At 43.6% G+C, this 24,927-nt stretch overlaps 2 protein-coding genes and 1 non-coding gene across 16 annotated transcripts in view; 1 reads left to right on the top strand and 2 right to left on the bottom strand.

Annotated features, from left to right (window-relative positions):
* The window catches only part of PABPC4 (poly(A) binding protein cytoplasmic 4), a 92,911-nt gene that overhangs the window by 52,538 nt on the left and 15,446 nt on the right, over positions 1 to 24,927 (bottom strand). For 3 of the 14 annotated variants that reach the window (XM_077150172.1, XM_077150168.1, XM_077150173.1), the window contains exons 1-17: positions 21,408 to 22,148; positions 18,632 to 18,825; positions 17,706 to 17,821; positions 16,338 to 16,477; positions 15,881 to 15,975; positions 15,079 to 15,216; positions 14,431 to 14,526; positions 12,472 to 12,744; positions 12,094 to 12,181; positions 11,821 to 11,940; positions 11,246 to 11,332; positions 11,025 to 11,152; positions 9,842 to 9,935; positions 9,599 to 9,729; positions 9,227 to 9,329; positions 6,843 to 8,199; positions 5,738 to 5,836 (exon numbers count right to left, since the gene is read on the bottom strand). In XM_077150172.1, coding sequence (XP_077006287.1) covers positions 9,240 to 9,329; positions 9,599 to 9,729; positions 9,842 to 9,935; positions 11,025 to 11,152; positions 11,246 to 11,332; positions 11,821 to 11,940; positions 12,094 to 12,181; positions 12,472 to 12,744; positions 14,431 to 14,526; positions 15,079 to 15,216; positions 15,881 to 15,975; positions 16,338 to 16,477; positions 17,706 to 17,821; positions 18,632 to 18,825; positions 21,408 to 21,600 — 1,983 coding nt within the window. In that variant the 5' untranslated portion in view covers positions 21,601 to 22,148 and the 3' untranslated portion in view covers positions 5,738 to 5,836; positions 6,843 to 8,199; positions 9,227 to 9,239. Of the gene's footprint in view, positions 1 to 349; positions 452 to 5,737; positions 5,837 to 6,822; positions 8,200 to 9,226; positions 9,330 to 9,598; positions 9,730 to 9,841; positions 9,936 to 11,024; positions 11,153 to 11,245; positions 11,333 to 11,820; positions 11,941 to 12,093; positions 12,182 to 12,471; positions 12,745 to 14,430; positions 14,527 to 15,078; positions 15,217 to 15,880; positions 15,976 to 16,337; positions 16,478 to 17,705; positions 17,822 to 18,631; positions 18,826 to 21,407; positions 22,156 to 24,927 lie in introns of those variants that run through there. The other 11 variants (XM_077150169.1, XM_077150171.1, XM_077150174.1 and 8 more) reach the window with 10 other exon arrangements.
* LOC143675374 (small nucleolar RNA SNORA55) lies at positions 14,211 to 14,344 on the bottom strand. The gene has a single exon (XR_013171600.1). It is a non-coding gene; the product is annotated as a small nucleolar RNA SNORA55 (small nucleolar RNA).
* LOC143658260 (uncharacterized) lies at positions 21,893 to 24,295 on the top strand. Its single transcript, XM_077130439.1, has 3 exons — positions 21,893 to 21,939; positions 22,030 to 22,446; positions 22,549 to 24,295. The coding sequence occupies exons 1-3, from the start codon at positions 21,893 to 21,895 to the stop codon at positions 22,913 to 22,915; spliced, it is 831 nt and encodes a 276-aa protein (XP_076986554.1). The 3' UTR covers positions 22,916 to 24,295.

Below are 24,927 nucleotides of genomic sequence, written 5' to 3'. Positions count from 1 at the left end.
TACAAAGAAAAAGTTCAATTCAATTCCTCTTGTAGTCAGTGCTCAAATAAAAACTCAGTAGCAAAAAAACAAACAAACAAAAAACCTCAGTAGCACAAGCACAGGAAAAAAAGACATTTTCCTTCCTACCTGCCTGGATTGTATTTAAAAAAGAATGTGTAATTCTTAATCATCTGTTAAAGCTGGTGGTGTGAGGACATGCACTCTTGGTTATGGAGAGAAAGAATACATAGGGAACAGGAATTAGTAATGCCAGGCCAGAGGGTTCTGTAGAAACACTGAGGATGGAGAGAACCCTCAGGGCTGGGTGGACCCTGGGTAGGGTTTTGCAGGAAAGCAGAAGCATTACCTTTTCTCTACATTTGGACTACATGAGGTTAACAGTGATTCAGGTCTGGTGAGTCTTCTTTCAACCTGCACTCCCTGTCCTCTGCAATTGCCACCACCATGCCTAGAAAAGCATTCAAATGGAGAGTGTCACCTTTCGTAACCAGTGACAATGAATGAAACTAGTCATATACTAAACAGGGAAAATTTCTTACATCTGCCAACTCAAATTCAACAAAAGCAAATCATCGGTGCTTTTCTATAAAAGCAGAAAAGGATCGTTAAAATCTGAGATGATCCTGTGGTGGCCCATGACAAACTCTGGGATCTGTCCTATAACTTCTTATTGAAGAATGCTTTGAAAATTATGGCTCTTTTATTTCTTTGCTTTGTTTATATGTTATATTATTCAATAAAAAAGTTTTTTAAAAAAGTCAATCGTATGCAAATGTTCTAAGAAATGATCATGGTAATGAATATACGATAATGTGAGTCATTGACTCTACATCAAGAATGGAATGTTTATATGTTAAGAATATCTGTGTTTGTATGTTGTTATGTTTTGTCAATAAAAATATAAAAATAAAAAATAAAAAAAGAAATGGATCATTAATATACATGGGACACTAAGAGGAAACGTCATATTTCAGATGCCATTTAGAAAGCAAAAATCTGATTTTTAGATTTTTCTTGGTTTATGCAACAAATCTTCCAGAAATATTAAAGTCATTTTGTTTTAAATATAGCTAAGTAATGAACAAAAGTTTTAAACTTTGAAATATCCACTTTTTCCACCAAAGATTCTTTTTTATAATCATTCCGTTCTACATATATAATCAGTAATTCACAGTATCACCACATAGTTGCATATTCATCATGATCATTTCTTAGAACATTTCCATCAATTCAGAAAAAGAAATAAAAAAGACAACAGAAAAAAATTCATACATACCATACCCCTTACCCCTCCCTTTCATTGATTACTAGCATTTCAATCTACTAAATTTATTTTAACATTTGTTCCCCCTATTATTTATTTTTATTCTGTATGTTTTACTCATCTGTTGATAAGGTAAATAAAAGGAGCCTCAGACACAAGGTTTTCACAATCACACAGTCACAATACAAAAGCTGTATCATTATACAATCATCTTGAATAAACATGGCTACTGGAACACAGCTCTCCATTTTCAGGCATGCACCTCCAGCTCTCCATTACATGTTGACTAACAAGGTGTGCTGGTTAGAAAGGAAGTATGCCCCCTAAGAAAAGCCATGTTTTAATATAAATCCCATTTCATAAAGGTAGAATAATCTCTATTCAATACTGTATGTTTGAAACTGTAATGAAATCATCTCCCTGGATGATGTGATTTAGTCAAGAATGGTTGTTAAACTGGATTAGGGGATGACATGTCTCCACCCATTTGGGTGGGTCTTGATTGGTTTATTGGAGTCCTATAAAAGAGGAAATATTTTGGGGAATGAGAGATTCGGAGAGAGCAGAGAATGCTGCAGCACTGAGAAGCAGAGAGTCCACAAGCCAGCGACCTTTGGAGATGAAGAAGGAAAACACCTCCCGGGGAGCTTCATGAAACAGGAAGCCAGGAGAGAAACTTAACAGATGATGCTGTGTTCACCATATACCCTTCCAGCCAAGAGAGAAACCCTGAACTTCATCGGCCTTCTTGAACCAAGGTATCTTTCCCTGGATGCCTTAGATTGGACATTTCTATAGACTTGTTTTAATTGCGACATTTTCTCGGCTTTAGAACTGTAAACTAGCAACTCATTAAATTCCCCTTTTTAAAAGTCATTCCATTTCTGGTATATTGTATCCCGGCAGCTAGCAAACTAAAACACAATGTGATATCTATTTAATGCATAAGAATAACCTCCAGGATAACCTCTTGACTCTATTTGGAATCTCTCAGTCACTGACACTTTATTTTGTCTCATTTTGCTCTTCCCCCTTTTGGTTAAGAAGGTTTTCTCAATCCCTTGATGCTGAGTCCCAGCTCATTCTAGGATTTCTGTCCCACGTTGCCAGGAAGGTCCACACCCCTGAGAGTCATGTCCCACGTAGACAGGAGGAGGGCAGTGACTTTTGTTTGTTGTGGTGGCTAAAGAGAAAGGCCACATCTGAGCAACAAAAGAGGTTCTCTTCCATCAACAGAAGAGTGGCTAAACAAACTGTGGTATATACATACGATGGAATATTATGCAGCTTTAAGACAAGATAAACTTATGAAGCATGTAATAACATGGATGGACCTAGAGAATATTATGCTGAGTGAATCCAGCCAAAAACTAAAGGACAAATACTGTATGGTCCCACTGATGTGAACGGACATTCGAGAATAAACTTGAAATATGTCATTGGTAACAGAGTTCAGCAGGAGTTAGAAACAGGGTAAGACAATGGGTAATTGAAGCTGAAGGGATACAGACTGTGCAACAGGACTAGATACAAAAACTCAAAAATGGACAGCACAATAATACCTAATTGTAAAGTAATCATGTTAAAACACTGAATGAAGCTGCATCTGAGCTATAGGTTTTTGTTTTGTTTTGTTTTGTTTTGTTTTGATTTTACTATTATTACTTTTATTTTTTTCTCTATATTAACATTCTATATCTTTTTCGGTTATGTTGCTAGTTCTTCTAAACCAATGCAAATGTACTAAGAAATGATGATCATGCATCTATGTGATGATGTTAAGAATTAATGATTGCATGTGTAGAATGGTATGATCTCTAAATGTTGGGTTAATTTCTTTTTTTCCGTTAATTTAAAAAAAAAAAAAAAAAGAGAAGGGATAATTGGAGATGAAGGGATACAGACTGTACAACGGGACTGGATATAAAAACTCAGAAATGGACAGCACAATACTACCCAATTGTAATGCAATTATGTTAACACACTGAATGAAGCTGCATGTGAGGTATAGGTTTTTTGTTTTTGTTTTTTTTGGTTTTTTTTCTTTCTATTATTGTTTTAATTCTTATTCTGTTGTCTTTTTATTTCTTTTTCTAAATCGATGCAAATGTACTAAGAAATGATGAATATGCAACTATGTGATGTTATTAAGAATTACTGATTGTACATGTAGATTGGAATGATTTCTAATTGTTTTGTTAATTCTTTTTTTAATTAAAAAAAAAAAAAAGAGGTTCTCTGTGAGTGACTCTTGGGCCTAATTTTAAGTAGGCTTAACCTATTCCTTGTGGGGTTAAGTTTCATATGAACAAACCCCAAATTTGGGGCTCAGCCGACTGCTTTGGTTGTCCCCACTGCTTGTGAGAATATCAAGAATTCTCCACTTGGGGAAGCTGAATTTCCCCCTTTCTCATCATTCCCCCAAGAGGACTTTGCAAATACTTTTTTAGTCACTGTTCAAATCACTCTGGGATTTATTGGGGCATCACACTGGACAATCCTACAAAATTTTATGCCCTACTCAAGGTTCCATGTACTTAACAGTGTTCAGTTAAGCTGTCCACAGAAGCTATATTAGGAAATGCACTAGTCAAAATACAAATTTTGTACCAAATAAACATTTTTTCTTTAGTCTCACACATAAGCTAAAATTTTAAAATATTAATTACCATCTATTTTCAACATCCTGCAGTAATGGCATTTCCATTGTTCTTCCTCATGCAAAAACATTTTTAAATTTGTACATTTAGTCACTATCATTATACACCCTAGGCATTCCTAGATTATACTATCTCAGTCTTTATCGACTATCTTCCTTCCTGATTTCATTTGTGCCCCCAGCCCTCCTCCTTCTATCATTCTCACATTCAGCTTCATTCAGTGTTCTAACATAATTGTATTACAGTTATGTAGTATTGTGCTATCCAATTCTGAGTTTTTACAACCAGTCCTGTTACACCATCTGTATCCCTTCAGCTCCAATTACCCAATATATTACCCTATTTCTATCTCCTGATGATATCTGTTACCAATGAAATTCTCCAAGTTTATTCACTAATGTCAGTTCATATCAGTGAGACTATACAGTATTTGTCCTTTTGTTTCTGGTTAATCTCACTCAGCATAATGTCCTTAAGGTCCATCCATATTGTTATATACTTTATAACTTTTTCTGTCTTACAGCTAGCTGTATAATATTCCATCATATGCATATACCACAGCTTGTTTAGCCACTCATCTGTTGATGGACATTTTAGCTGTTTCCATCTCTTCGCAATTATAAATAATGTTGCTATAAACGTTGGTGTGCAAATGTTCGTTTGTGTCCTTGCCCTCATGTCCTCTGAGTAGATACCTAGCAATGGTATTGCCGGGTCATATGGCAATTCTATATTTAGCTTCCTGAGGACCCACTAAACTGCCTTCCACAGTAGTTGTACCATTTGACATTCCCATCAACAGTAGATAAGTGTGCCTCTTTCTCCACATCCTCTCCAGCACTTGTCATTTTCTGTTTTATTAATAATGGCCATTCTGGTGGGTGTGAGATGATATCTCATTTCCACCAAAGATTTTAAACCTTAAGTAATTTTTATAAGCATTTGTTCACATTAATTTCAAAAACTTAGAGAAAACAGAAAAAGTTGTTTAACAACTGTTCATTTCAACTGAGTATCAACTGTTCACACAGCTCTGACCTCTCCACTAAGTAAGGTGAATACTAAAGAGAGCAGTCTTTGTCCTAGGAAGAAGCTAGTTTAGCTGTGGGAGACCACAAGCAACAGGAGTTACCATTTTATAGAACTCAAGGGTAGAAGGGCCTAACAAGTCAGTCTTACCCACTTTAAGATTTGAAGATCTGAAGGCTCAGAGAATTTAAGTGCCACAGACAAAGTTAGTGGCAAAGCTGGATCTAAAACTCCAATTTTAAAAAAGCAAAGGATCAGATAAAAACTTGCATCGTAACTGTGATATCAAGTGAAGGAAAACTCACCCAGGTGAACAGAAACCAAGGCTCCACAGCTAGGGCCAACTTCCCTGCTCCCCTCTGCTATTTAACAGCACAGCATGAAGAATGGAGGTCTGGTGTGGTCACAGTGGGGTGAAATTCAGCTACCCAGGAGTAGTATGAAACCTTTAAAGATTTTTCTAAGACTATCTTCCTCCTGATTCTTACTATAGAGTTTTTATGTTAAATAATCAGAAATCAAAATCCCTAAATGGTTCCAATGTGAAGAAAGACCCCTCAAATCCAACAGATTAAGTTTCAGCCCAGAGACACACCACCAACCTGGCCTTCTTGGCCCCAAAACAATTCTTTCGCATCACCAAAATCTGTCATGTTTACCTAGAGACATCCTCTTTAATATCATTACATATCAGCCATACACAAAATGCACATGGTTCAGATTTTTTCCCACAGGTTATTTTCCTGGCAACAGGAATCTGAAAAACACTGAAAGCACTCACCTGTTTCATAATACAGTGGAATCTGAACATCTGTGATGTCTCCACAAGGAATATAAGCAGCATGAAGAACTTTGTCGTCCACCTTCTCTGATAGGCCACCTACAAAGAAGACAAGCACCTTCAGAACCAATGTCCTCCGTACCATTGGTACAGCTGCTAGAGCACTCTGTTCGCATGGTGGCCACAGGTATAGGAAGTGGGGATGTCCCTGCAGTCGTCTGCTACATGAACGACTTTGTGAGGTATACTTTTCTCCCTACCCTTAAGACCCTCATCTAGGGTTACTATGACAGCTTCCTAAATGGACTCTTTACCAGCCACCAGAAGGATTCTAAGGTGAAAATGTGACTACGTTAATTCCCTCCTTAAGTCTTCAAAAGCGCCCCACTGCCCATAGGACAAAATCCAAATTCCTTAGAATGGCACACTGACCTTTATAACCTGTGCTCTGCCCATGTCCCCAGCCTCTTTAGTCCTTGCTCCCCTAACGAGAACTATCTGCCCCTTAAAACCAGGCTACTGCACACCTCTGAATTTTTGCTCTTTCTGGTCTCCATCCAGGAAAGAGGCTGCTCTCTCCCACCTTGGCTGTTTGGCTATGTCCTGATTGTTCAAACCCAGTTCCAGTCTCACAGCTTCCAGGAAGCTTGCTCTTATCCCTCCGGATGGAGCGGTATTTCCCCAAAACCGCTACCCCTGCCTTCCTCATCTCTGTGAATACTACAATCCCATCACAGCGCTCACCAAACCACGCTGTGAGGCTGTTTCCATAATTGCCTGGTTTATCTGGGAACTCCTTCCTCCAAAGGGCAAGAGCTGCGGAGTTTGCAGAATGAATGGGGGCGACGGTTTAAGTCTGAGACCCCAGTAGAAGACCCTACTGGTTTTAGGGTCCGAATGAGAAGGGGCTCTGGATAGCGTTAAGACCAGAAAAACCGTTACGAGTCGGGAGCCCTCACAGGCTTAAAAGAAAGCCCCATAGACCAGCACAGACCGCCGCTCACTGCCTGGGACAGCAGGCCTGTGCTCAGTTCCTGCTGCTCCGAACCCCTACTCAACGTGAACCCCACCAGCAAAGACCCCACCTTGCCGCCATGCCGCTCACCCAGGTAGGATACCCTCCCGCGGGCGGCCATCTTGTCCCCCGCCCCCAACTCTTCCACCGGAAGCTAGCACTTGGCTTCCGCCCCGGGCCCGACCGTCTCAACCCCATAGGATTCCCACACAAAGCCACCAGCACAGCCCAGGCCCAGAGTAGCTTAGAGGGATCACCAGGGAAACAGGTGGCCAAATTAGCCGCGGTAATATGGAACAAGAGATGGGGCCAGGGCAGGTCACGGTGGCTCAGCAGGCAGAGTCCTCGCCTGCCATGCAGGAGACCCGGGTTTGATGCCTGGTGCCTCCCCATACCCGGAAAAAAAAAATGGGTCCATTAGGACCTCTGAGATAGCAATATTTAAGGTAAGACCTTGTGGGAAAGGGGGAGCCTGTCAAAAGAAGGGCCAAGAGAGAACATTCCAAGGAAAGGAGACATGGTTGGAGGGCAAAGAAAGCAGTCAGATGATAGGCTGGCACTTCCGTTGGCCAGGTTTCTGAAGCTTTGATTAAAGTCATAAAACACTTCACAATCTTGCTGTTGTCACTAAGACCTATCTCCTTCCCCACTGCCACAAGACACCCTGGTTACTTAATACTGGCAGCTTGATCTGATGACATGCTACCCAGGGTAAACTGAATCAGGCCCCAACCAATGTGGCCCAAGAAGGCAGAAGCCAACTAACAAGCCCTGTTCTGCAGATGTCACCCTATGTCCTTGGGCCATGTGCCAACAACCCCACCATACCAGACATCTTCCAGAGCTAGACCCAGGTCTGCTACCATCGCCACTTTGCCATACCAGACTTCTGTTCCCTGTAAGTTCAATGGGTCTAATATCTAATTAAAAGGCTCTTATGATAATGGAATGCAATGGGACAGGATAATTCTACATACCTTAATAACTTAAAATTGGCTTCTTATAAGAGTCAATAAAGGATAATAAACTACACAGGAAAGTCCATTTGATTCTACATTGCTAAAATTTTTCCCAATGAAATTGGGATTTATAGACTATAAACTGTGGTTGGAATAACATGGGGAAGACAGAGGCAGTTTAATGGAGGTTTTTTTTTTTCCTTTATTGAGAAACTTAAGACTTGGGTACATCAAATAAAACCAACTTCTGGGGGAAAAAACCAAAACTCACAATAAAAAAAATGTTAACACTGTCTGGGTCACAGCAGAACCCAGAGAATATATTCGTGTAATTGAAAAATTCTAGGTGCATTGTAATTGACCTTTTGATACAAAATGACCTATTAAGTTTGCATTTTGTGGTTCTTGGTGTTGAAGTCCATAGGACAAGGTAACAAGTCTTCAAACTTTGAGCTGAAATCCATGAGGGGTTATTTGGCTTTTGAATCCTGCAAAGAAAAGCACCAACACATATAATTATACAAAAGAACTGCTTTTAGGGACAAAGAATTCAATGACATTTCTGGGTTATAAAAGGTACTTTAGAGCAGAATTTCTCAGCCATGAGAAATGCCAGCACTACAAACACTTTGGGCAAGATCATCTTTGTTGTGAAGGGCTGTCCTGTGAATTGTAGCTTGTTGAACAGCATCCTGGGATTCTCTACCGACTAGATTCAGGTAACACATTCCCAATTTTGACAGCCAAATGTCTCCACCCATTGCCAAAATATCCCCTAGGGGGCAAAAATCACCTATGATTGAGATCCCTAGATCAGTAAAGCCCCAACTTATCCACTTCTAATCATTCTCTACTCAACGCTTCTATGGTTCTCTTGCTTAATTAAGCTCCTAATGACGGCTCCTGAAGCCCCTGAGACAAGGAGGATATGCCAAGGCCACATCAGTGCCCACCTTCACGCCAGATTTTTCTATTTGCCCACTTGGTTTCCCTCCTTTTCCATGGCACACACTAATCCTTGGCACTTGCCCATGCCCTGGCCCACCAAGTATGAAGTTGACTGGCTCACATCCTGTAACTAAGTCAGGTGTATGTTCTCTTCCACTTGATCCTTGCTGTGTTTCCATAGCTAAGCAGGGTGCATACCCTTAAGAGACCTTACCAACCTCAGGCCAACCCAGGGGGATAATGCGTATAGAAATGAGGCTTTGGGATCCAATAAGAGAAACCTTTATCTATACATCACCATTCCAGATGAACAAGGTCATCCTCATAAAGAATCTAACCAGATGCTCTTTGTGAAAGAAACTGTTTGCTCCTTACAGTTCACAACACGTCTCTTCTCCTTTTCCCTTACTAACTTCAGATGACAGATAAAGTTCAAAGGTGATTAGAGACTGCCCAAGTTGTCAGAGGAAGTGGCAGCAGAAGCAGGGCTCTATCTGCAGTGCCCAATTTCTAGGAAGACACTGATAAGCCAAAACCATTCCAGAAAATAAAAACAGCCAAACATACGGTTTTTCCTTGTCTAAGAGGTAGCAGCAGCAACAGCGCCCACCTTCTGGGCAGCTTCCTTCTTGGCATGATGAGCCTGTAGAACCGCCACAGCTTCATCCACCTGGGAGAGATCACTGCTGGTCAGGGAAACCTGAAGACAGCCCTTTGCCCTCCTTGGTGCCCAGGCCCAGAGGCTGATTAGGGCTGACCAAAGTCGACTGTGGAAATGATCTTTAGGCTTCTCCTGGTGCTACTTTCCTAAATCCAAGGAAACAGCCCCAGATCACAGGGTCAGCACAAGGTAGTAATGGAGGCTGCAGACCCTTCTCTTTTGGCCCCTCATCCTTCTGAGTTGGGCTAGCTAAATCATCAGTCTGAGCACTGGCTCACCTTGGAGCGGAGGGACTCGGGAGATTCCAGCATGTGCAGCAGCTCTGAATTGTCAATCTCCAGTAGCATCCCTGTAATCTTTCCAGCCAGGTTTGAATGCATTGTTTGGATGAGTGGGAACAAACGTTCTCCTGTGGGAAGGATATTTCATAAAAAGTCAGATTACGTCACAGTAAAGGGATACTGGTCTCCAGGGCAGTACCAGGTTTTTGCCCCACTTCTGCAAGCCCATGGATCACTCACCTAGCATCTGCTTCTGTTCCTGGGGGGGTGCTGCGGCCAGCATAGAGGCGGTCAGGGGCTCCTGGCCCTGCACATGGACTGCAGGCTGTGGTGCCTGGGAACAAGGAGGGAACATTGTGACAACAAAAAGGAAGGACATGGGTCAGGAGCCTGACCATTCAGCACCTGAATTATCTACTATGTGAAATATCATGTAGCTGTCCTTGCTCTCAAGAACTAATTTTGATTTGGGGACACAGGGTTGCAGGGAGAGAAAAAGCAAGAGATCAAACGTAACTATAATAAGGGCACACTTTAAGAAGGGAAGGTGAGATGAATATAATATAAACAAATCTGCAAGTATTCTTTCATCATTTACCCAAGAATTCAAAGCCAAGACTACAGTGAACATTTGTGTGTGTGTAGCCTTTTTCTGAAAGTGAGAGTATGTCTTTAGAATGAATTCCTGGTAGAGACCGTGACTGTCAAAAACATTTATAATTAAAACACATCACCTTTACTGTACTTTTTACCAAATATTTTAGGAATATCAGCATGCCACATCAATGCTGGTCACAGCCCTGAAAAAAGGGCCTTGTAGATATTATTACGTAGCCTCAAGCTCCAAGAAATTCCAGAGAACATGGGGGGAATGGTTAAAGAGGAATCTGCTGAGCAGCTCATGGGCCTCACAGCTGAATATGGGTAGTTCTACAGAACTGCTTGTGAGCGCTAAAACAAAATGGCTGCATCTTGGCACACTTTTAGGGAACAGCCATTGAGACAGCAAGTACCAGCTTAGATCTGGGTCCAAACACCCATTGAACATTTCTGAAGTTGAACTTCTCATCTGTACCTTAATGTACCCACTGTTTAGCAGGCACCTTAGAATGTGACAGTGTCCCAGAAGTTCAAAGAGCTAAGCATATTTATGTTGTAAAAGCCTCCTCTGGGACATTTCTAAGTGTATTGTTATTAAAAGTACATTTAGCACAACTTGTATTTTATTTGTGTTTACATTTTCAAATCCCTTCTCTCCCTTAAGAACCATCTGCAGGGAGGGAGAATATCTGATTCATTCAACATGCAGGACACAGTGCCCTGACATAGAAGGCAGTTAATACCTGTTGAAGAAATCAAAGGCATCTTTCAAATCAGTGGAAATGGGGCAAACCCTTTCAACATTCTGCTTGGTGGCCCTCACCTGCAGAGGCTGTATTGCAGGATGAGGGCTGCGGACGCTAGAGGCGTATTTGTATGGTGCAACAGCCCGAGGAGCAGCAGCAGCAACTGCAGCACGCGGTGCCAAGTTCTGTACAGCTGTGGGAACACCTTGGGAAAAGAAGAAATACAATTTAAGCCCATTAGTCTGGGCAAAGACCCGTAAAATCCCATCTTTCCCCATTCTTGTGCATCCAATACCACCTCCAGACTGGCAGCTGTCAGTCAGCCCTTGCTGGGCGGCACCAGCCCCACCAAAGTCCATAGCCAAGCGGTCCGGGCACTCAGACCCTACAACAGACCAGCAAATGCACATCAGTGTTGCCAGCACATGTCCAACTGGCCACGTCCCACGGAAAGAGAAATTCCAAAGCACATTCACACAACACATCACACATGGGGCCACTACTGCTACTTTGGAGGAAGAGCCGACCAATGACAGAACTCTCTCCACATCTGGAATACAGGACATATTCTGTAAGAAGTTTCCTTGAACCTCCCAAAAGAACAAGCTCTCTTGCAACATCCAACTAGCAAAAGCACCTACAATTCATCTTTTCCACACTGAGTCACTGATGAGAACAGAATGTTCCAGTAATAACACTCTTAGAACTCATATCGCTTCTCTGCTTCTAAAATACCTACCTAAGTACAGAGCTATTACAGACCCAGGATTCAAAAAATACAATAGGCCCAACAAACTGACCAACCCAGGGTAGAGCCTAGTTGTCCTGACTCCCTCCTCCCTGGGCAATGCTTCTCCAGGCCAGTTTGCTCACCGACTCTCTGAGCAGTAGTAGGGAGGCCACGAGAGGCCGGAGCATTACCAGTTGGAGCCAGGTGGCGAAGAGCTGGACGAGGCCCAGACTGGCGTATAGCACTTGGCATCCCTTGGAAGCCTGGTAAAAAAAGAACAGAAAGTGCCTATCACTGATATGCAGCATGGACCAGAATCTTAGGCTACACCAGGGAGGGAGCAAGTAGAAAAAGCAGGCGGGGAAACAGAGCCAGCTATACACTGGGTAATCAAGTCATTGTTCCCCACCACCTACCTTGAGGTCTCCCACCTTGTTGCCAGCGTGGATTAGGCCTCATCTGTGCTAACTGGTTAGGTGTATAATATGGAGGTCTTCCCTGAGCCTACAAGAAAGAATGGCAGCCAAGCCCATGGTTTCAACAATCCGAACATAACTAGAGCACTATCTCATCTCACTACCAGGGCCAAGGCTACTTATTCAGAAGAGGCTCTCTCAACCAAAAGCTAATGAGTCCATTAATAAGGATTTGTCTTACTCTACCTGTCACTGTGAATGAGACCATGGAAAAGTCCTTCATTTTACCTGAAGGGTCATTACCCTGACATTATAAAACTCCAGTATCTAAAAACCACCCTCCCCCACTCTTGCAGCCTGGAGGAACAGCTAACCCACCTGTGGAACTGCTGGCACAAAGTAGCCACCAGCTGCAGGCTGAAACTGATTTAAGATGGCATTGGCAGGGAGTGCTCGCATTCCTGCCACCCGCTGCATATACTGGTTGGTAAGGTGAGCCTTTCTCTCTTCCTTCCTCTGCGCCAGGGCAACATACAGTGGCTTGGAGCCCACAATGCGTCCATTCATTTCAGTGACTGCTTTGGTTGCCTCTTCAGGAGATGAGAAGCAGACAAAGCCAAACCCTTTGCTTCTCCCATCTTCTAGCATCACCTACAAAACAAGATCAACTATGTAAGAGAAAAGTGTACAAATGCTGAAGGTGGGGACAGCTGTTCAGAAAATCCAGGTTTTGCTTCACTAGAGGTTCTCATCCTTGGCCTAGGATATAACCCTACCTAACCAACTTTGACGGCAGGATCTAGGCATCTTCTTTACTAAGTTCCCAGGTGATTCTAAGGTTTTAGATACTATGATTGGTTAACAGGAGAAACAGAAACCCAAAGTTTTCTAAAATCTAGAAACTACCACCAGGCACTGCAGAACTCATCTGCTCCGAGACCATGCTCGAACAAATTTTCTAAGCTCTTAACAAAGTCAGAAAACACTTTTGAAATACCACATACGGACAAAACTATAGAACCACCGGGTCACCAATGGATGCCACCATGAACGCAATGGGAAGCACAAATAGCAGGACAAAAAAAGATGAGCTGGGAGAAAGGCATCCTAGATTCTCATCCCAGCTTTGCTTCTACCAAGCTGTACAGCCCTTACAGATCTATTTACTTGCCCTCAATTTTCATGATATGCTCTCGGGCAAATAGCAACTAAGCCACAAATTCACTGGTTCAGATGGTCTTTTCCCACTAATTCATTCACTAATGGCTTTTTTCCTCACCGGGAAAAGTCACTGCTTTCTCTTACCTACCTCCTCAAACTTTCGTAGCATTATGAATATGTGTTTGGCACTGTTTTGTGTACTGAAATTGAGGACATGGATCTAAAGATGTTATCAGCTCAACAAAAGTGAGAAGGACTAATAAAATTGGGAAAATAATGCAACATCATATTTTGAAAATGGTGCCTTTGAAACTTCCTATGTTCTTCTGTTCTCTTGTTGCAAGTGTCAGCCTGACTATTAATGCTGCAAAGCACAAGAGACAATCTTTCCTTACACTGAGGAGGCCAGTCAAGGGGTGATAAGAGGGAAGGATCAAGGAGCTGGGTAAACTCCATAGGGTTGGCTTGTGCCTCCAGTCAACTCTCCTTATTGCCATTTTCCCTTGCACTACACTCCCAGGTTGTGAAGCTGAAGCAGGGCCAACAAGCCTTTATCAGCCTACCCTCGCCTCCTTTCTGTTCACCTAAAGAACTTCATGATATCTGCTATAGCTGCGCCATGGAACTACTATCTGCATTAGGCCGTGACCCAAAGCTTCAGCTGCCACCAGTTTCTGTAACAACCCAAAGGGCAAAGGATACTCCATGCTCAAGTAATCAGCACTCTCTTGCTCAAGGAAACCAAATTCCTTATCATTAAAATGGAGTTTATACTAACTCAACCTGCAAACTCAGTTGATACAATTATCAAAGAAAATCAAGCAAATGATGTAATTCCCAAACATGGAAAAACAAACTTTCCGCCCTACTTGTCCAATTTCTTATAAGACCAGGGTGGAAGTTCCCAGCTTCAGTTCCAAAGTCCTCAAAAGTAACCTTCCTTCTTAGGGAGGAAAAACTGTGGCAGAGTTGTAGAGACAGGCCTCAAGGCAAATGAAAACAACCTGTCTGGATTTCCTCTGCTCATACTGTAGCACCATCTGTCCCCACACCAGCACGAAGCAGCAGGGAATGGGAAAGATTCAGGTGCTCTGCGGGATGGGGGTATTGGCAGGAAGGGAGTGGGTCAGATTCATCTCCATACCCAGTGCTTGGAAGACTCTGCAATTAATCTACCTTAGCACTGGTAATTGATCCAAAGGGAGAAAATTCTTTCCTTAACTTCTCATCATCAATGGTGTCATCCAAGTTCTTAATGTAAAGATTCACACCCTGAAGGAGAAAGAACACTGTTAATGCACTTCTGTACCCTATATATTCCCCAAGATAGAGGTTCTCAGTCTTAGGCTGAATCCCAAACCTAATCAAACAAATTCTGAGCTTAGGGTCCAGCAATCTGTTTCAACAAGCACTACGGATGCTCAGAGACTTTTAGAACCATCAATGAATGCATCACATGTTTATCTTCTTTCCCCACATCTGCTCTGGCTGACCCTGTCTTCCTTTCACCTCAGAGAGGTTCTCTTCTTCATTCCACTTAAAGGGAACTGGTTTAGGTAAAAGGGGCCTACAACTATGACTATGACTAGGAGCAATAGTCTGAGTGGGTCCCAGAACAGAAGAGCCCCCTGAATTAATCAAATTAATTCCTTTTATCCCTGTTCCATAACTGCTGCCATATCTGGTAGGTATATCCTTTTAAACCTGATATTCTTGGAAGAAGATAGACTCCAACTACCCAAGAGAAAGCCTACTAAGCATGAAGGTGCCCTGCAAATCTTCAGTGAATCCCCTGTTGGGAGGCTGGGCAAGATCATCTCTTACCTGATATCGACTAATTCTCTCCTGTTTCAGCTGCTCAAATTTTCGTTTTAACTCAGCCTGCCGTTCAACTTTCTTCTGTGCACGTCCTACAAATATGACTTTCCCACTGATTTCTTTTCCATTCATCTCTTCCACAGCCTAGAGAGGAAATGAAAGTCTTTAAATCAACATGTAGAGGCAGGGGACTTGCTCTAGATGTCTGCAAGTCCCATTATATATTCTGAGGAAAACAATCTTCCCTATAAGGCTAAAAGCTAATTTCACTCCATCTCAAGTCTGTTAGCAAATCCTCATCTGTAAAGTAGGATTAATATACTGGTCCAAATAATATAGGGAAAAAAGGAACAGACATATAAATGCAAGAAGGGCAGAGATGAGCATACGTTCACCATCTGGCTGTCACTTTAACTTCTTGGTTTATTTTGTGGGCACTGAACAGTTCAGATATGTCAAGGGCTTAGCACAATGCTTTGCCCATAAGTAGCTGCTGTGCTGTTATCAGATCAGCAACTCTGGGCCTTCTATGAATGGGAACAAACACCTGTCCTACTTTTTCATCTTATAGGGCCACACAGCTGACAGCCAAGATTGACAGGTATGTGCCAAATGCTCTGGAAACAGTGAAATGATCTATTAACATGTGGAATCACTCAGGAAGAAGTTACACAGAGTTAAGTAACTGCTTCCAATTCTAGACACTCAGACCACTCCAGCTCCATTCTACTGTGTGTCAGCTAGGCGCTGCCCCATACTCTGGGGACCACCTCCTACAAAATCTTCCCAACCTTTGTGGTACTCTCACCTTATTGGCATCCTCGTGTTTTTCGTAACTCACAAAGCCAAAGCCTTTGGATTTCCCACTGGGATCTCTCATCACCTTGACACTTAGGGTCTTACCTATTACCAAAGGACAGAACTATTAGTAACACCATCTCTACTATAGCTTAAGGAGAGAATGCTTCTAGAGGCCCATTTGAAGCAAACCTCTTGCTGAACCCATATGGACTGTATGAAAGAAAAAAAGTACCATGCCAGGCCTTCAAATACTGACCAAGCACCTGAGATGGCTTTGGGATGATGGGACCTGGTAGTATGAAGATATGAACCCCGGAGCCTATATCTATTCCTATCTACCCTGTGACCTTTGTCATATAATGTATTTACTTCTGAACTTGGGTACCTCACCTCTTGGGTAAAAACAGGTGGATCCCAAGTCTGGTGAACTGAAAGGGACACGTGGAACAAAGGACCTGACTTACCAAACTGGCTGAATAGCTCTTTCAGGCTCTCATCATCCACCTCTTCCCCAAAGTTTTTGATATACACATTGGTGAATTCCTTGGCTTTGGCTCCAAGCTCAGCTTCACGCTCTTTGCGAGACTTAAATCTACCCACAAACCTGAAAACAAACCATAAAAAAGTGATCACCCAGAGGAGCAAAAGATGATTTCCAGAGGCCCAAAAGAATGCAAGTTAAAGGCTGACAGGAGAGGCTAAAACACACAAGTCCCCATCCAATCACAAGGAGAGCGAGCTCAGAGACACCCCAATTCCCCAGCAGAAAAAGAAAGAGGCAGGATTTTCCTGCAAGGTCCAGCCCCAGGGCTCCTGGCTCAGACCAGGGCTCCTCCTACCACATCACACTGCCTTCGTGAAGGAACCTGATGACCAAGTTTTTAAAATGTTCATTTCTGTGCATCTATGTAAATGCACAGAAAAGGTCTGGAAGGATACAAACCAAACCGTTAACAGTGGTTAATCCTGAGAGGAGTAGATTGTTGGAGTGAATTAAGAGTTACCCTTTACTTTTTTTTTACTTTATTGACTTGAATACTGTTTATATTTAATAGGAAAATACACTGAAATTTTTCATCTTTCTACTGATATCTGTAGGAATACTTGACCACAAGGCATTATCAATGCAACCCATTCCCTGATCTGTTCAACACCACCAAAGATAGAAACAATTTTTGTTAATGCCAGGACTTATCATCCTTTCTCTCCTGAGGTGGCTTTGCTAAGTTCTCCCTCTCTCCACTCTGCAACAACCACACCAAAGCAACAAGGTCCATTATGAGCCATGTCTTCTGCAATGGGATAGAATTTTTCAATATAACCAAAGCATTATTGTGGAGCCAGCTCTATCAGAAGGCCACTGAGTCATAAGTTAGAAAATGGAGACTTAGAGGGACAATTTGGCATCAACTAGCAAGTGACCCATGGACAGACCTGAGTCATAAGAAGGACAAGGTCACATAGCTAGTATACAGCTCCTGGTCAGTTCAGGGCCCTCTCCACTCTGCCGCTGGCTAAGACCCCCACTCAGAGTGGGCTTAGAGCTGCCTTACAGCCAGCTCCAGTTGCAGATGCTCACAAAACCCAGAGATGAATGCCTTTAAGGGAGAGGCGGCAGGCCGACCATGGCTTGGGCAGGAAGCCCACCTTGGCGAGTCAAAAGGGCTGCCACAGCTCAGGCAGGGAGACTCACCAGCCCTGGAGTGGAGAGGTAGGAGCAGGCCACACTTGGGCCGAGAGAACCAGTAGCCGCCTTGTGTGTGCCAGTTAATACCGAGGTAGGGCCACGGCTGGCTCATGCGATGGTTGTTGCTCCGGACTGGGACACTCACACTTTGCGGTCATTGAGGAGCATGCCGTTCATCTTCTCGATGGCCTTGTCGGCAGCCTCTTGGGTCTCGAAGTGGACAAAGGCATAACCCTTAGAACCGTTCTCATCACACACCACCTGTCAAAGACAAGGCAGGTTCAACTTTAGTTCCACTGGCCACCTCCAGAGATAGAACCACATGGTCTCCTGCTGCTGGGGTGGGGAGTGGGGTGGAAGTCTTCTGTGTTTGAGAGGTTTCTAGCCCATTTATGGACAAATGGCCTGCAGTACACAGAGTTTTTGCAAAACACTTAGCAAAGGAGCAGGCACCAAATAAGTGCCCCATTTACAAGCAGTAGCCATTACTAGGCTGTTCTATTCCAGTGTTATCTTATTCGGTTCCATTTAAAGAACATCTAGAGATGTGGATATAAACCACCATGCTGATGCAGAGAGCTTAACCATTTTCCAAGTTTACAGTGGAATTCCGGTCTAATGTGCAGTCATACATGTAAATGACAGTCACATAACAGTTTCATAAAATACTCTACATAAATAGGTGTGTGGAGAGGGAATGTGAACTTATGCTTCTGATGTAATTTAGTCAAGCTTCCTGGAGCCCAAAGCCACTTCTCCGGTCCTTCCCCACCACTCCACCCCCTGTCCAAGCAATGTCTGAGGCCTTCCAAAACTAGAAAACAGGAAGGATATTTCAGGCTGAGGAAAGAATAAACAGAGGCACAAAACCACCCATCTAGTTATGCTGAACTGTGGCCCTAGAAGATAGATATTTACAGACACATTTTAGGATTCTGAGCCATTTCCAGTACTTTGAAACAACTGCCATGCCATGTTGCCCAATTCCAAGGCAGTTTTCCATCTGGTATTTAGCTTATTTTCAAGATTTCAATATAATCACTCTGCTAAAATCATTTAATCTTTGTTTACCTTGCAGGACAGAATGTTTCCAAAAGCAGAAAAAGTATCATAAAGTGCCTTGTTATCTATGGATTTGTCCAAGTTCTTGATGAAGACGTTTCCTACACCAGATTTTCTCAAAGAGGGATCCCTTTGGGACCACATGATTCGGATTGGCTTTCCCTTAATCACATCAAAGTTCATGGTATCCAGGGCCCGCTCAGCTGTAAGAGAACCACATTTCAACCAAGGAATAAAAGTTCACCTCACACGAGTTAGGTTACAACCACCCTCCCAAGAACAGATCACTCCAGAACTTTTCATGATAACCATGCTGAAGAAAAGGCAATTCTCTTAAAATTAAAGGGCATCAGATTCCTCTAGCAACATTACTGAGAATGAACTCTAATCACACTTCCTTATGGACAAGACAGAACTCCACTGGGTCTGTATTCTTGTACTGAATAATGGGGGTTTACCAAGATAATCTCAATGGCCTTGTAACACCAAGGTCAAATGGTAATATGTCACATTAAGCTTTATCACTTATAAAGGGTTTTGCAGCCTACCCACAGTAGCTCAGGTGGGACAGTTAAAATTATCCCTATCATAGACTGAGGAAACTCCTTGAAAGGATGGTTTCTGCTTAAGGTGATGATGCACGTGGGCCCCGCACCTAGTAGGTTCCTGTGTCTTCTGAACCTGAACATCTGAAAAGTGCTGAAGCCTTAAGCTGAGTTCTGTGTAATTCCAAGATTTCAATGCCCTGGTGCTCACCCAACCAGTTCTCCATCCAGTGCCCTGGGACTTTTTCTCAGCTTCCCAACCAAGACAATGTTTGCACCATTTAAAGGACCAGAACCTAAATTATAATCATCTGCAGCCGGATATACTTGTCTTCAACAGCAGCAACAAGGACACCCAGAGCTGGTGCCACTTTTCCAAACTTACACTATTATCTCATGGCAGTGACTTCACTAAAGCAATAACATCACTTAGAACTTCCATGAGAAGATTCACACAGCGTCAGAGTTGGGGAGCTTTCTCCTACTTTAAAGCATCCATTCGAGAACATTTCACTTAAAAGATAGACAAAATTCCCTACCCACCCCTCCACAGGCTCAGCTTTACATCAAGTCAAGGGAATATCTTTTTTTCCCACTTATTTCCAACAATCTTTCCCACATCTGAGAAAGGCAGCTTGCTCAGTTATGAAGGGGAAGAGAAGATGGCAGTACAGAGCCATAGAAAAAGCCCAGGTATAGGACTTTGCTTGTGATAATTTTCTGTGATACACAACTGGGAAGCCCAATTGTATTTTACTAATAAGCAGTAAAGACACCCATTTCGACCCAACTACTCTTCTATTTCCAGATAGCACTGCAACAAGGCAAGTCAGCTTAGTCTGACAAATCTGGCTGCACTTATTTATAGCAGGGAGAGGTCCTGCAGAGGTATGTGTTGGCAGAAACACTGATCAAGCTTCTGCTACTATCTCCAAGTGACAGCACTTTTGTTCAGAAGAGGTAAGAAGGCAGGCAAGAAATAATGTATATACCCCCACTTCCTCCTAAAAAGGCCACACCCTCAGACACCTTCTCTGTACTTATGTGGCCAGAGACAGAACTCAGCTGAGTACACTGAATTGACAGTACGCGGTGCCTTGTCTCACTTCAACCCAGGCCCAATTCCCTGCTCTCAGCTGCATCCTAGGAAAGTTACATTCTCTGTATTTGCTTTATGGAGTGAACAAAGTGGGGACAAGAGTAGGGAGCTGGAGATCCTTGCCATAGAATGGCTTATTTCTCCCAGTAAGGGCTCTGCAGTTGTTCCCTTTTAATCTGGAGTCACATGCAGCCCCTGATTGGGTTTCCTTTGGCTTCACTCCTGCCACGCCTGCAGCGTATCTCTCCACTGCTCCAGGCTAAAGTCACAATCTGGGGTAGACTGAACCTCCAACCTTTTGCAGTCCCTTTTTCTTCAAAGGAGTCTTATTTCCCTTCGGATAGGATGAAGTGAAAGATGTTTGCACAGTGTAAAATGCTCTTCACAGCTGAGGTGATAATGCCCACCAGCCCCAGCCACCAGACCAGTGGACTTTCAGGTGGTGCTTCCCCAGCCTAACTAGCTAACATTCTCCACAGTCCAGGGCATGTCCACAGCAAACAATTCCTCCACCCCTGGGGCAAACATGCAGGATAGAGAACTCGCCTGGCTACCAGCTGAACACATGGGTCTGGTGGTGCTAGCACATGTCCCTGTTTAATCCACAGATCTGTTCCTCTGCTTCCTATCTGCCCTGAAAGACCCCTTATCAATATCAAATCAAACTGACTCTTAAGGCAAAGGTGGGGGAGGGGTTAGTAATTTTGCAATCTAAAATTTTTGCAGCGAATTGGGTTTCATTCATCCTACCTTTTTGGCAGGCTTCTGAGGGGCACAAGCCCATGTCCACTGACTAGTACAAAGTCTCTGAAGGGCCCACTCAAGCAGGACCACACACACACAATGGGCTGACAGTGACTTCACTCTGCTCTCCTTTACAGTCTTCTTGGGTTCCAACCCCACCTCACCACTAATTAGCCCAAGGTCACCCAGCCAGCCAGTACGAAAGAAAGATTGAAACTGATGCCAGGTGCCATGTTCTCACCTCTTTCTTTGCCTCCAGCTCCCACTTCAACTTCTGCACAAAATGATGTTTGGATTCCCCCCACCCCACCCCTTCCTGGGAAGTGGGGCGTGCCTAGAAGCTAACTCCCTGGGTCTCTGTAGACCCCAAGATTTTGTGGACAGAGCTCCTACTCACCGTCAGCCGGCTGCTGGAAGTTGACGTACGCATAACCCAGGGAGCGGCGGGTGATCATGTCGCGGCAAACCCGGATGGACAGTACAGGTCCCGCAGGACTGAACTTTTCATAAAGCATGGCCTCAGTGACGTCCGAGTGCAGGTCACCCACGTACAGGGAGGCCATGGGGTAGCTGCTGGCTGCAGCGTTCATCTCCCCACCCCCCACCACCCCGAGCCCCGCCAGGACTTCTTATACGGACCGCCACAAGACAAAAGAGGCTCTTCTCTGAGCCGTAGTCTGCGCTGCGGCTCACAGGTGGCAAGTTAAGCTAAGAGAAGCTGGAGTAGGCTCCGATATACAGGAGCTTGGGGAAAGCTCGTTGGAGAGACTCTGCAAAACCTCAGACAAAAGGCTCTCAAAAACAATATGGCCCTCCCTGGGGGGGTGGGGTGATGGTGGAATTTTCAGCTGTCCTGGTTTGAACCTACAAATTTCAAAAAATATGACGACGGGAATCTCCTTCCGAGTTAAACACAAATTCTCCAAGAGGCAATCAAACGCTGCCCACAGCGGCCTTCGGGACACGCGTTTCTCTATAAATATAGGCCTCGGGGTCCTGGCGGTTTAAAATTACAACAGCCAGGGAAGAGGGAAACAAAATATTCGTCCGTGCGACTCCGCAAGCCCCAGGCGGACGCTGCGCGCAGCCGCCTCCCACGCCGGGCTCGGGGAAGGGCAGCGCCGACACGTGGTGCGCCGGGAGGCCGGCCCGCAGGAAGCGAGGGGCAGCAGGACGCGCCGCGGAGCCGACGAGCACCGAGGCTGCCACGCGGCGCGTGCGGACAGGGAGGGACGCGCGGCGGGCCGGACAGACGGACGCGCGAGGCTCACAGTGGAGACGCGTGGAGGAGGGCGGGCCCGCGGCGGGGAGCGCACAGGCCCAGGCGGGCAGGCACGGGCGGCTCACCACCGGACCGACAGACGGAGACGGACGCGAGATTCCGGCGGCGGCGGGCGCGGGGCAGGCCGGAAGCGTGCAAAAGTGACTCCTCGCAGGTTCTCCGAGAAGGATTCGGTTTTTTTGACGTTTTTTTTTAAGATTTTAAAGCGTTTTCGTTTTTTTTTTTCTTTTTAATCTTTTTCTCTTTTTTTCTTCAGGCTGCTGGGCCTGAAAGCGGCGAAGGCAGCGGCGACCCGGGGCGGAGAGAGGCGGGTGGGGGAGCCACCGCTCCATTTATACCCGCCCGCCCCGGGCGCTGCTGGTCGAAGGGCGCCTCGCGACCTGGGCGCAGCCGTGCCCGCCCACTCGGCCCGGGTACCCGAGGCGGGACGGTCACGCGAGAGCGACCCGGCGCGTCTGCGCGGCACCACAGCGACACCTGGCGGTGGGAGGACCGCGCTGCCGCTGGCCGCTCCATTCCGGGCTCCAGGCAGAGTGGACCTCAGGTATCCTGGTCCGGGCTTTCACCAGACCCAAGGACTCCTTTGCATAATAAATATATTACAATCCCCCCACCCCCTTTAATCACCCGGGAATGGTGATTAGATAATATAACCCTTAGATAATATAACCCACCCACACGCATAAAATTAAAAAATCAATGTAAAGGATGAATACTGTATGATATTACTTATTTGAAATAATTAGACTATGCAAATTCATAACATTAAGAAACTAGAATACACGTTACCAGGGGCTGGGAGGGAGTGGGGAATAGGGAATTGATGCTTGATTGGCTTGGAGTTTCTGTTTGGGGTGATGGCAAAGTTTTGGTAATGGATGGCGAAAATGGCACAAGTTGTGAATGTAATTAATACCGTCGACTTGTATAATTGAAAGTGGATAAATGGGAAATTTTTGGTTGTATATATGTTACTAGAATAAAATTTTAGAAAAAAAATAATAACAGTGCAGGGGTGCGAGCATAGTTCGGTGGTAGACTCTCACCTGCCATGTCGGGAGACCCGGTTCGATTCCCCGCCCATGCACTTCCCAAACAAACAAAGAAACCAACAAAAACAAACAAAAAATTCAACAAATGGTGCCGCCATAACAGGATAGTCACGTGGAAAAAGAATGAAATGTGACCCCCGCCTTACAGCATGCAGGAAAAAAAAAAGGACAACACGAAGAGTGAACCTGAAACCAAAGATAAACTATGGACTATGGGCAATAGTATAATAATTTTTTTCATCAATTGTAACAAAGCTACCACAATAATGCAAAATGTTAATAATAGGAAAACTGTGGGAGTGGAGTTTATGGGAACTCTGTACTTTCTGCTTGATTTTTTTTTCTGTAAACCTACAACTGCTCTAATAATTTTAAAAAGCTAGAAATGACCAAAAAAATGTAATGCCTAATTGGAAAATAAAGATGAAATAAAATGATTTACTGAAAAAGACTTAAGGGTGCATGGGTGGTTCAGTGGCAGAATGCTCGCTTTCCATGCGGGAGACCCGGGTTCAATTCCCGGACCATGCACCTAAAAAAAAAAGTTAAAAAAAAAAAGAGGTAAAATAATTTCCAAATAAATAATAAGTGGCTCAGTATATAAATATTTGGGGCCCCATACTCAAGAAGACATATGGAAATTCTCAGAATCTGGGACTTAAAGATAGAATCGTCCAGAATGTGGCAGCTAGAAATGCAGTGGTTTCTGTGGGTAGTGTGATTTGCTGAAAAGATTAACAGATTTTGGTAAAGCTTCAATAAAACAAAATATGATTATCCCTCTATTTACATGGTAATGGCATTCCTGTAAATTTAGTTTCTATTTAAAGGCACAAAAATATCTTCTGTTTCCATGTAAAAGGGAGTTAGTGCCTAGGCTCCTGTAATTATAAAGAGAGTTTTCATCCACCTGAGATCTGGCAGGTCACTTGAAAGTTGTGGGATATGAAACAATTCTATGGTATGTGGGACTGTCTCCATGCCTAGCAAACTATATAGCATCCCTTCGTCCCTAAACACCAGGAACTCTCCATTATTTTTTTTATTAATTTTTAAATTAAAAAAATATATATTACAACAAATGCAAACATTCTTAACTTATGATCATTCCATTCTACATATATAATCAATAATTCTCAATATCATCACATAGTTGCATATTCATCATCATGATCATTTCTTAGAACAGTTGCATCAATTCAGAAAAGGAAATAAAAAGACAATAGAAAGAAATTAATGCATACCATACCCCTTACCCCTCCCTTTCATTGATCACTAGCATTTTAGCCTAATATATATTTTAACATTTGTTCCCCCTACTATTTATTTTTATTCCATATGTTTTACTCATCTGTTGATAAGGTAGATAAAAGGCTCCTCCATTATTTTGAGAACCAAACCCAGAAATTACCAAAAGGCATGCAAACTCACTGAAAACTACTGATCTAAGTAAATGAATGAAGAAATATACATATTTATATATTCATTCATTCAAATAAATAATCAGGGACTATACTCTATGGCAGTGCCAGCTATAAATGCTGGGGGATACCATAGTAAATATGACAGATGTGGTAGGTTGA

Source organism: Tamandua tetradactyla, chromosome 2, assembly GCF_023851605.1.
Source record: "Tamandua tetradactyla isolate mTamTet1 chromosome 2, mTamTet1.pri, whole genome shotgun sequence".
In the NCBI taxonomy this organism is placed as follows: Eukaryota; Metazoa; Chordata; class Mammalia; order Pilosa; family Myrmecophagidae; genus Tamandua; species Tamandua tetradactyla.
The sequence above is the reverse complement of the archived record's forward strand: the minus strand, read 5'-3'. Positions and strand labels throughout refer to the sequence as shown.

What these genes read in the sequence shown, in the direction of transcription:
- LOC143658260 (XM_077130439.1), top strand. Translation starts at nt 21,893, where the DNA reads ATGACGACGGGAATCTCCTTCCGAGTTAAACACAAATTCTCCAAGAG. An exon ending in AAACACAAATTCTCCAAGAG is followed by an intron (nt 21,940 to 22,029) that starts GCAATCAAACGC and finishes AAATTACAACAG; the next exon opens with CCAGGGAAGAGGGAAACAAA. An exon ending in GCAAAAGTGACTCCTCGCAG is followed by an intron (nt 22,447 to 22,548) that starts GTTCTCCGAGAA and finishes TTTTTTCTTCAG; the next exon opens with GCTGCTGGGCCTGAAAGCGG.